General features: G+C 36.0%; 1 protein-coding gene across 1 annotated transcript in view; it reads right to left on the bottom strand.

Annotated features, from left to right (window-relative positions):
* Positions 1–12,085, bottom strand: part of LOC107596369 (dedicator of cytokinesis protein 2-like) — a 35,209-nt gene extending 23,124 nt beyond the window's left edge. The window contains exons 1-8 of the mRNA XM_016287093.1: positions 11,863–12,085; positions 10,474–10,571; positions 10,302–10,391; positions 7,810–7,910; positions 7,417–7,551; positions 3,842–3,893; positions 1,857–1,927; positions 894–1,000 (exon numbers count right to left, since the gene is read on the bottom strand). Of these exons, the coding sequence (XP_016142579.1) occupies positions 894–1,000; positions 1,857–1,927; positions 3,842–3,893; positions 7,417–7,551; positions 7,810–7,910; positions 10,302–10,391; positions 10,474–10,571; positions 11,863–12,085 (877 nt within the window). The remainder of the gene's footprint in view (positions 1–893; positions 1,001–1,856; positions 1,928–3,841; positions 3,894–7,416; positions 7,552–7,809; positions 7,911–10,301; positions 10,392–10,473; positions 10,572–11,862) is intronic.
* Positions 12,086–12,470: the final 385 nt, after the last annotated feature.

The raw sequence follows: 12,470 nt of genomic DNA, 5'->3' as shown, positions 1-12,470 counted from the left end.
AATGCACGAAACACACCCCATAATCACGAATCACACCTCATACGCGAGGGACTGTGGTGGCGAGTCCACAGTCTCCTCTGTCTCGACACTCATCACATCCACCTCCTCGGAGGAAGATAGATGAAGCGTCTGGCTCTCTCTCTCTGGGTGGGGGGGGAGGGGAAGAAACCACAGCGTGGGCTTCCGAACCGTGAGCGAGAGCCGCGGATCTAGCAGGTGAGGACCGAGAAAAGGACGAGCCCATCTCTGACAATCAGCTGCTCGAAAGCTGACCGTGCATGCTCCGCTCCCAAACAAACGACACACAAATCGTGTGTATCCCCCGCTGCCAGATATCGTGGGCAGGGAGAAGCACAGTGTTTGTAATGCCGTTCGCTCGCCATAGATTTTTTCATGATTGTTTTTTATATATGCTTGTGCGGACAGACAACAGTAAATAGACAGACACATACACAGAGCGCTACTGAAGAGCAGAAACTGGTTTGCGCTCTGCTGGATGCGCTTTTATACTTTCTGGTGCTTACGTCACCCCGCTTGTGACGTCTCGCTGCTCCATTGGACTGATTTGACACGTGCTTCAGAACGCAAGGGCGTTCCCAAAGCGACTCGACGCAGTTTGAGTTCCTGAAGGGGAACCTTAATATTTCAGCAGTATTGTTCAGTTTGAAAATCTTTGTTCAGATAACTGTTTGACTAGTTTGGGACAACATTTAAGGGAATTATGATGATCTAACATGGGCTTTTATTGTAGTTTCAATAATTCACATTTCTTAGTATTTATGACTCAAAATGTTGCTTTTTTACAGAGTGCGATTTTTTTTCAGGTGCAAATAGGGGGAAAAAATTTAAACATTTTTAATGACATCTCAGACTTTTATGAGCGTGTGTTTTACCTTGTCTGTGGAAGAGTTTGCTGCCCACTATCTCAGTCATGGACGCCACTTTCTGTTTCTTTAGTTTATCCGGAGGAATGCAGATGAAGAAATCATACAACAGCTTACTGCAAACAGACAGACAGAAAAGTACATGGCATTAAAAAAAGTAAATGGGATCCATTTTGATTTCATGTTGACATGAAAATGTAAAAGAGCTTTAATTTATGCACTTAATGTCTCACTGGCAGTCAGTTTTGTGGTATTTTGAAAGTCAGCTAATCAGTTTTTGCACAACAGTGCAAACGTGTCATTTTGTATTGTATTTCTGTAGTAACACTTTATCCATAGTCTTTAATAAAATATTTAAAAAAAATAGCAGAAATGAATCCATAAATAAATGCCGAGGCTTCTGTGGGCAGACAAAGTGACCTGTGTTTTATTGATTGAGTCTGAACACCACCAGGGTCTGTGAGAAACTATTGTATCATATCAACCTTTCAAGGAGCCGCTAGAATCGCCTGTGTTTTGTGTACTGTGATGAATTGGACGCCACTTGAAGCGAAACACACACACTCCCTAATCTAACTAGATGAAAACACTCAAACTAAACTATCCATATGAGAGAAACTCACTCCACTGTTTCTCAAACTCAAGTCGAGACATCAGTCATCGGCTTCAGTTAACCGCATGAGCAGCTAAACTAGTTAAAGTCACATTACGGTTATAATAGCATTAGCTTTTGAGTAGATCAGGTAAATGTAGGAGGACAAGTGCATTAAAGACCATCAGCTTCAGAGTAAAGGAGAGACTGTGTGTTTGTGGTGATTGATTGCTGCAGTTAGTGACGTCACAAACTTGATGTTGGTCATTAAAGTGTCATCAAGCACTTGTAGAAACGGTTGCTGTAAGTTCCTCAGTACATCAGTTCAGCCCAGACCGATCAGGTGTGTTTTCGAGATTTTAGGCTCTTATGAGACTCACCTGAGGAGTTTAGCATCGAACACGGTCTCCACATCTTGCAGGACTGTGGGCAAGTACTTCAGAGCGGCCACCTATACACATACATTCATATAAAACGTTATATGTTTAAAAATATATGTTAATATAAATAAAACATTTTTTTAAATCATATATAAAACATTTGAAATAATTAGATGTACTTTTTTATATAATGTTATATAATTTAAAAAAACTATGAATAATTCATTTATAAATAATTTAGTTAAAAATGAATTGTAAAATAATGTATATATTTCAGTATTATTTATTGTAATATTAATATACATACACAAATCAAAAAAGATAATTTATATATATACATTTGCTTGTCAAAAAATTTAAGTGGTGTTCACACATGATAATGCATGAAGAAACATGTCAGAAAATGCATTTGATTTATGCATTAATAACCATTCCTGATATTATGCATAAAGTCACAAAAGTCACTATAACCAGCAGCGATTAAAAGTATGAACAGTGCATGACATGGAAGAGAGATTTAACTGCTTGAGGCTTTATTGCAATGCATCTGGCCAGGACAATAAAGACGGGGATGAGTCTAGAAAGTTTGTGGGTCACTTATGACACTAAAGCCAATGTAAGAGCTTTCAGATGACAGACGCTTTGGATTGTGACAGTGACTTTGACTGAAACTTCTATCACATTTTAGACACAGTCCAAAGATTCATCTCTCTCTCTCTCTGTCTCTCCATCAGGTCAGTTGTGTCTCTCTCTCTGGTTTATCTCTCTGTCAAGAGTAACTCGGCACAGATGTTATAGTTGGTGGGGTTTCTGAGGGTGGAGATTATGCTGTAACACACAACAGTATTTACCGTGGTACCGCTGAAGAACAGACGTGATTACTGAAGCATTGTTCCTCTAATCCACATGAGAGCCACAGTTAATACGCCACCTCTGACCTCACACAATAACACACACACACACTACAATAAACACACACACACGCTCACAAAACAAAGATGCATATATACTGACATTGAGACAAACAGATGTACATTTCCTAGAATCAATAAATCTTTCCAAATACGCACATGCATGCAAACTGACACAATTCATCCTCAACAAAATCACTTAAAAATCAGGGCTGAATGCAATATAAACATCAAATCTGATTGGTTCTGAAATGCTGGTTAGGCTGCAGTGTTATTTTAGTTTTGAGATCACAAGCTGCTTTGTGTATTTCATTCATTTAAAAGCACATTTGTATGTACATTAAATTTAAGTGAAAATAAATAGTAAAACCGAACTAAAACTGAAATGAAAATTGATTAAACCCAAAGAGTAATATCAAAAAACAACATAATAAAAATAACAAAAAATTAGAATTGAAAATATATATTTTTATATAAAGCATATAAATATTTTTGAAACATAAATAGTATTATTTTAGTTTTGAGAACACAAGCTGCTTTGATGTAACAGCCAAAAGTTATTTGAAAATATAATAAATAAAAATGTCATTAACCAAATTCAAAAATATCCTTTATCCTTTTTTTAGCATTTATTTATGTATTTTATTTTATTATTTTTAATTGTTAGCCTTACATCAACTCATAAATCCCAGTTTGAGAAAGCCTGCACTAGTGGAAGGACGACATGAATCAATTTGATTCAGATGATTCAATTGTTTTAATGAACATTTTGATTACTAAAACAAAGCTAATTAAAAAAATTTGGCTGATTTAACCTTTCAAAACACAATAAAAAACAATAATTAAAGCGGAAGAGCAAATACTATGATCTATGCGAAGGAACTAAAATGACTGTTTTAAAGCATCTGTTTTTTAAAATCATCTTAGAGGAAAAGCTCCCCAAATTCAAGCTAAATAATAAATATTTCATGAACAATTTGGGGTAATTTTCCCATTAATTTCCTCTTTTCGATTATGTAATGTAAAGAATTATTCAATTTCCAGAGCGTGCACCAAACCCAGACGTTCTCACACCCACATGGTGAAACGTCTCTTCTCTCTGGGAATATAACATCTGCGGTTTAATCTGGATGTATCAGAGAGTTCTTTTAAAAGCATAGAGCAATGACGCTTTCCATCAAACTCCATTAACAGAGTGAAGCGCCTCCTGCCAGGACTGAATCCAGAGCAAAAACACTCCTGCTGAGAGCCTTCGGACTAATAAACACTGAAAAATGATCCGGCCGTGATGGGCCTGCATTTCTAAAGATGTTAGTGTGCATCAGCGTACAGCAGTAAACAGACTAGTTAATATGAGCAAGAGCGAAAGAAAGAAAGAAGTTAAAGCCTTTGCCTTAGAAATTTAAGCCAAATTCAAAAGAAAAAAATTTAATAAATAAATAAATATTATTTAAATGTAATTTTTACAATTTAAATATTTGCATATAAAAAAAAATATGTACATAAATACTAATACAATTGATTACATTGCAATGTTCTAGTTCATAGATTTGACTTATATGGTACCATTTTTCATTTGACTCAATCTGATCAGATAACTGGACACCACTTGCTGAATTAAATGCGATGAGGGCATTTGACAATTCAGTTAGTATACAACTGTATGAAATGCTACATACTGCATACTCTCTGCATTTAAAGATTTGTTAGCATGCATTGACGTACTGCAATAAAAAAGACTAGTTAAAATGAGAGAGAAAGCTTAAGAAAGAAAGATAATATTTTAAGCCAAAGTAAATCATTCAAATTTAAAATATAAAAATAAATATGCAAATAAATACTTTGCATAAATAAAATTAAGTTAATTGTGGTGTGTAATTAAAGCATTTATTGTGATCATATGCTGCTCGCAGTGTGACTGATCTGTCGCTCTCTCTTGTCGGTCATTACTGCAACCACACACACACTAAGATTCATTTAGCAGCTGTTTTGGCATCAATGACTGTTAGGCAAATTAATGATGCAGTCAGCTGCTACACAAACTTGATGGCTAAACACACTGTACAACACACACAGAATTTGTGAACGGCAGACGCTTCTAGCATCACAATCGAGTATGTAGTTGCATTGAAAAGCGTGCCAGAACATTCAAAACCCCACACAAGTGCACAAAAGACATTATAACGAGTATTAGAGTAAATAACTACTCTACTTCTACAGTCAGTTTTCTCTGTCAGCACAACTAACTTGACAGCGGAGCAACACATTGAAGAGAATCTTGCTGAGCAAGTTAAAGTTAGTTAAACAGCTGACATGATTATATCAGCTACATACTTTAAAGGAATAGTTCACCCAAAAACAGCTGAAATGTACTCACCACCCACAGGCCATCCAAGATGTACAGTAGATTAGTTTGTTTCTTTATAATAGATTTGTAATAGATTCTGAGAAATGTAGCATCACATCACTTGCTCACCAATGGAACCTCTGCAGTGAATGGGTGCCGTCAGAATGAGAGTCCAAACAGCTGATAAAAACATCAGAATGCTACACAAGTAATCAACACGACTCCAGTCCATCAATTATTGTCTTGTGAAGTGAAAAGCTGTGTGTTTGTAAGAAACAAATCAGTCACTGAGATGTTTTTAACTTCAAACCGTCACTTCAGGGCAAAATCCATAATCCATAACTTTGCTTCCTCCAGTGAAAAAGTCCATCCTCTGTTGTCCTCTCACATCAAAATCCACTCACATACTTGTTTAAAACCATTTTTCACTTTTTTTTTCCTAAGATACATTTTTTGGCGTTTTTGCTTTTATTTTTCATAGGACAGTTTAGACAGGAAGCAAAGTGGGAGAGAGAGAGAGAGATGGGACGGGATTGGGAAAGGTCTGCAAGCCGGGACTCGAACTCGGGACACCCTATGCATAATGGTGCTATATGTCGACGCACTGCCCACGAGGCTATTGGCAACGACAAACTCTTATTCTGACGGCACCCATTCACTGCAGAGGATCCATTGGTGAGCAAGTGACGAACAGTAAAGTGATGTTTCTCCAGATCTGTTCAGATAAAAAAACTAACTCATCAACATCTTGGATGGCCTGAGGGTGAGTACATTTCCAATACATTTTCATTTAAGTATATAAGGGGATGTGCAATTGGCCAAGCTCTGTTGTGTGTGTGTTTGCATACTTGACTGTATGAAACTGTCAGAGGAACAGCACTGGCAGTGTGAATGAGCATCAGCTACAGTCTGTGTTTCTGCAGTGCCGCTCGATGACGGCATCCGGGGGCCCCACAGGCAGAGTCATAAATCACAGACAGATATGGACCCTTAATGACCGTCAGGCAGAGCTGTTACACTCCTCGACAAAACGCTGCAGACAAAACGTGCTGCAGGCGGCCAGAGGACATGAAACCCTGTCAAAAACCCTAAAAAAGATGACCGTGCTGCCTTAAAAATGTCCGCTTGAATCTCAGCCCAAAGCAGCTGGGCGTTTATTTCCTTGTGTTTTGTTTTGCTTTCAGCCCACGTTCAGATGAATGAACTGTCTCAGAATAGAGGACAAGCATACTACTCAAAACAACTCTTTCAAATGTTTTTTTGTTGTTTTGAGAACATGTCTAGCTCATATTTCAAGCCGAATTCAAGAGGGAAAATTATAAATATTTTGCATTCAAAAATAGTGTGTGTCCCGCAGTGCAGTACATTAGATTCGACCTTCCAGGGTGTCAAAAATGAAAATATGAATTGTAATTGGCTGTTTTGATAGAACAGTCAGAAAATATTACATATAATAGGAGTAAAATGCAAATAAAAATGCATAATAAGATAATAAGTGAATGACAAAGTAATGTGACAATGTTGTCGGTATACACTACCATTCAAAAGTTTGGGGACAGTAAGTTATGTTGTTGTTTTTAAAGATTTTCTTTTATTGTATGTCTGTTTCCACAAAAATATGAAGCAGCACAACTGTTTTCAACTTTAATAATAAGAAGAAGAAATGTTTCTTAAGCAGTAAATCAGCATATTAGAACGATTACCGAATGATCATGTGACTGGAGTAATGATGCTGAAAATTCAGCTTTGCATCACAGAAATAAATTACATCTTAAAATAAATATAAATAGTAAAAAATTATTTTAAACTGTAATAATATTTCACAATTGTACTGTCTTTTTGATCAAATAAACGCAGCCTCTGTGAGCAAAAGACTCTTTCTTGTTGCTCTTTTGTTAAGCTGAAAAGCATAAATGCTAAATACATAAATGTAAACATCTTACCGACCCCAAACTTTTGGTGGTATACGACTGTTTGAAATGTTCATTGTTACATACTATTACACATTATTTAAAAATATATAGTAGGCACAATATACTGTATATATTGCAGTATGTAAGTTTAACTATTCTGAACACAACCAACATGAGCAACGAGCAGGCCATGAGAAAACTAACCAATCAAATAATTGATGGAAAGGTCACATGACACAATATCTCTTTCCTATGGTCTTCATTATATTATTTTTTCAGGCAGGTTTTCATATTGTCATTTTTCATGGGGTCTGTGTGGGTTGGATGTTTCTGATTCAGCTGTGAATGTTCATCATTTCTTAATTTCAGAATCAATCACACAAACTTACTGAGAGTAGAGCATCCGGGAGCGGACGATGAATTTGAAGATGTACTCAAGGGCTTTGAGCGTCCTCAGGATGGGTTCACAGGCCTCCCCTCGACTGGACACATCCAGATACGTCTTCAGCACAGACATCAGCTTTCTACAGTACACAGAAAGAGACAGAGTTTGTGTGTGTAGTTCTCTAAATAACAAACTAAATGAATTAAACTACAAAATTAAGACTGCACACAAAAATCAACCAGAACAACTAATAACAGGCCAAATTACATCACCATGATAATTAATTCACTCCTGTTTCTGTTGATTATTTACCGATGTTCATGTACATTTGAGACTCACACACACAAACATACTGACATCTAATGATCAGAAACACAATGAAGAGCGTTTGACCTACTTGTAAGCCAGCGTGGCGCTGAAGTGTTGTTTGATATAGGCCTCCAACACAGTGTTGAAATGTTGAAACTTTCTGTCGGCGATTAGACCGATAATATAGATCTGAAAGAGAGACTGTATTTATAACAGTGTTTCTCAACCAGGAGCACAGGATAAATCTGCTGATAAATTGCAAAATCATCCTGTAATCACAAATTACTGGAAAAGTAATGTAAATTAAGTGGTCATAAAGGGCGTAAAAACTGGTGAACATTAATTTCTTGAAGCTTTTGGAATTAGGTAATTCAATTAAAAAAAATGAAATAAAAAAATATATATATTTATTTTTACTTATTTTTTATTTATTTTGATAGCACAGTTTGACAAAAACTAGAGAGGACAGAGGGGAATGGGACTGGGAACCAATTTTAATATAAAAATGTATAATATAATAATAATAAAATCCGTGTTGCCCAGTGACAGCCCCAAAACATTACTGCTCTTGAGGAATGGGCCAAAATACCAGCAACTGTGTGTGAAAACCTTGTGAAGACTTACAGAAAATGTTTGACCTCTGTCATTGCCAACAAAGTGTATATAACAAAGTATTGAGATGAAATTTTGTTATTGACCAAATACTTATTTTCCACCATAATTTGCAAATAAATTCTTTAAAAATCCTACAATGTGATTTTCTGGATTTTTTTTTCTCATTTTGTCTCTCATAGTTGAGGTATACCTATGATGAAAATTACAGGCCTCTCTCATCTTTTTAAGTGGGAGAACTTGCACAATTGGTGGCTGACTAAATACTTTTTTTCCCCACTGTATATATATATATATATATATATATTTATTTATTTATTTATTTATTTATTTTAATATATTGCCACTACTATTTGCTGAAAATAAATACAATAAAAAAAAACATTGAATACAAGTAGCTTTTTCATCATAGCAGATTCAATACCAGAAATATCGAATATTGTCTTGGACAGTGTGGGGCCTTGTTGTCAAAAAGGTTGAGAATCACTGAATTATAATTTGCATAATGTATAATTTTGTATTTAAAACTGAATATGACATACACCTATTGCATCCTCCAGTTATCTTTTATTGTTTTATATTCTCCTGGTTTATCATTTTGGGACTAGAATATGTCACCAGAAGTGAGCTAAATAGGACAAAACATTCCTATGGGGACAACAGGGGAAGTGCTAATTTGGAAAAAAAAAAAAGATTCATAAGAGTTCAAAAGATTCAGAGAGTAAACAATGTTTTTTAAGGTTTCTTTCAGGGTTTGGATTAGTCAACATTTTAATTAGCTTCATATAAACACAACAGAAGCCTCTGAACTGGCCCCAGTTAGCAACTGTCATCAAAGGTTCTATAAAGAACCTTTAATATCCATGGGATCTTTCCATTCCACAAAAGGTTCTTTATATTTTTTTAAATGTTCTTCACACTGAGAAAAATTTTTTATTTTAAGTACTGACTATAGAACCAGAAAATCTGAGCATATCACACCAGTCCTCAGGTCCTTACACTGGCTTCCAGTTATATTTAGGATTGATTTTAAAGAATTTTTACTCGTTTATAAATCACTCAATGGCCTAGGACCTAAATACATAGCAGATATGCTCACTGAATATAAACCTAACAGACCACTCAGATCATTAGGATCGAGTCAGTTAGAAATACCAAGGGTTCACACAAAACAACGGGAGACTGCTTTTAGATATTATGCCGCCCGCAGCTGGAATCAGCTTCCAGAAGAGATCAGATGTGCTAAAACATTAGTCCCATTTAAATGCAGACACAAAACTCATCTGTTTAGCTGTGCATTTACTGAATGAGCACTGTGCAGTGTCCGAACTGATTGCACTATATTTTATGAATAATCATTTTCCATTCTTAACAGTTTAAAATTCATTTTAAACCTCTTAAATCAATTTTTAAATCATTTTCAAAGTTTTTAGATCGAGTCAGTTAGAAATACCAAGGGTTCACACAAAACAACGGGAGTCTGCTTTTAGATATTATGCCGCCCGCAGCTGGAATCAGCTTCCAGAAGAGATCAGATGTGCTAAAACATTAGTCCCATTTAAATGCAGACACAAAACTCATCTGTTTAGCTGTGCATTTACTGAATGAGCACTGTGCAGTGTCCGAACTGATTGCACTATATTTTATGAATAATCATTTTCCATTCTTAACGGTTTTAAATTCATTTTAAACCTCTTAAATCAATTTTTAAGTCATTTTCAAAGTTTTTAAATACCTTGTTTTATTGTTGTGATTATTTTTTTTATTATTGTTTTCTTTTCTTTTATGTAAAGCACTTTGAATTACCATTGTGTATGAAATGTGCTATATAAATAAACTTGCCTTGCCTTGCCTACTGTTCACTAAAATGTTCTTTAGGGAACCAAACATGGTTCTTCTGCGACATTTCGGCAAAAACACCAATTTGGAACCTGTGTAGATGTGTGTGTATGTTTGGATGTTGCTTACCAAAGCGTCAAAAACCAAAATATCATAATCATCAGTCTGAGAATGTTCCATCATGATGTTGAACAGGGCGTCCAAGGTGTCCTGCAGGAACTACACACACACACACACACACACGTAAACAAACATGCATCCTGAACTACTGATGCTCATGTATAATTTCAGTGCAACACACCTTCACAACCTCCTCCCCGTCAATGAGTTTGAGCTCCTGTAGGTTTTGTTTCAGCATTTCAGGACGAGTTCTCCACTTCAGCAGACCCAACAAACCCACTGAGAGACAGACAGAGACAGTGTATCCTCAACTGACTCTTAATTACCATGTATTCCTGAATCTATTTATTTCATGTGGTGAATATGTCCCGTGTGTGGGTTCGTTAGGGTTGCATTGTGATGGATGTTTCCGGAAGATTCATTAGCGTGATTAACGGGCTTTCTCAAGAACAGCTGTTACAGTACACCTGCGTCTGTGTGTGTGTCCTTAAAGGGGCTTCGAGATAAAAGTCATTTAACAGTAACACACACACACAAATACAAAAACAATTGAAATATTTAGATTTAACCCTACAGTATCATGTTTGACACATTAATTTCCAAGGCCTCTAATTTCTCAAGACCTGTTGCACACAATCTGCTACATGCCATCTGTGGTCTGATTGATAATTTAGACTTTTTTAGCAAGTAAAATATCTTTGAGTATAATTGTACAAATGTCCACCTTCAAGATGAACACTTACTGGACTGAAGCAGCTTAGCTTTATCTAATTATCCATTATGTATTATGTGTTGCATTATGTGTTTGGCTCATCAAACCAAGCATCACCTTAATAAGACATATTAGAGATATAGAGTGACGACTGATATTTATATCATTTCATGTAAGTATCTGCTATTCTGTTATAAAGATCTGATTGATTTACATTACAAGCATCAGAATTTCATCTTACATTTTGTCCATATAAATATCAGCATCTGCACCAAATTGCACATTTTTTGCTCAGTTTGCGGCTCTGGATAAAATTGAGCTGTTTTTTCCTCCATATTTTCACTATATCAGACTATATCAGCCATAAAACCTAATGTATCAAATATGATACTCAACAAAAAAAAAATATGCATTTTTTTTTCTTCAATAAACTTGAATTTTTTGGGATTTTTTTCAGACTACTATTTCATATGTCAGGCTTTACAGGGTTAATATATAAATAATTAAACTGACTACATTTACTTTCTTAACAATAACACAATGCTGATCTCATTGTGAGTCTGCGCACATTATCCGGAAAAATAGTTTGTCTTGCACTCTTTTATCAGAATGCAATAACCTGCTTTCCTCTGAAATGACTTTCCTTTTCAGCTGATGTCATCGAGACCTCTTATTTTTCAGCCTCCTGTCATGTAGAGATGCTTTTCATCTCTTAATGTATAAAATGTCACCCTACATGTTTTTCTCTCTGAATATCCTTTCTCACTTGGAAATTCATTGCATTACAAAAGTGAAATGGACTGTGAATGTCCTCTCATTTCGACTAGAAAAGCTACATGAGACTCTTTTCACACACACCGTTCTGCGTGAGTTTGGTGGAGCAGACGAGCGTTGAGATGGTGAAGATGTCTCTGGAGCTGACGGACAAGCCGCACACACTGCTGGAGCTGCGCATCAGCGTTGACCCCTTGTGGCTGTCAGAGTGAGTGCGCTCGGACGGCAGGGACAGATACGAGCTGACGGCCTCCATGCGCTTACTGTCACCCTGCAGAAAGACACAAAAGACATGCAGGATGTCCATATCGGTTTGTGAATGTGTGAATGAACTGATTAGCTTACCTGTCATCCACCATATTATCAGACATAAATGTTTACTGATTTGTAGTTTACACTGCAATTGATTTTCTTACTCTGTGTTTTTGCCTTGTTTCCAGTATAAATGACATTATATTAAACATTCTTAAATCAAGATAAAATTACTTGACTACATTAGCATGCTCTGCAAAACTGCTGATTGTAAAGTATATACTTTTGAATATGTGGCGAGACAGTACACAGTACTGGGACATACTATACATTTTAAAATTAAGACTTGATGTCACATTATTTTATGCTGTCTGCTCACTGGTGTCTTCACATATTTTAAAAAACTGTAGTTCATGACTGCAGGAGACACTAAAGCTGCT

The sequence above is a fragment of the Sinocyclocheilus grahami genome, unplaced genomic scaffold (assembly GCF_001515645.1).
Source record: "Sinocyclocheilus grahami isolate Dianchi unplaced genomic scaffold, SAMN03320097.WGS_v1.1 scaffold218.1, whole genome shotgun sequence".
Classification (NCBI taxonomy): domain Eukaryota; kingdom Metazoa; phylum Chordata; class Actinopteri; order Cypriniformes; family Cyprinidae; genus Sinocyclocheilus; species Sinocyclocheilus grahami.
The sequence above is the reverse complement of the archived record's forward strand: the minus strand, read 5'-3'. Positions and strand labels throughout refer to the sequence as shown.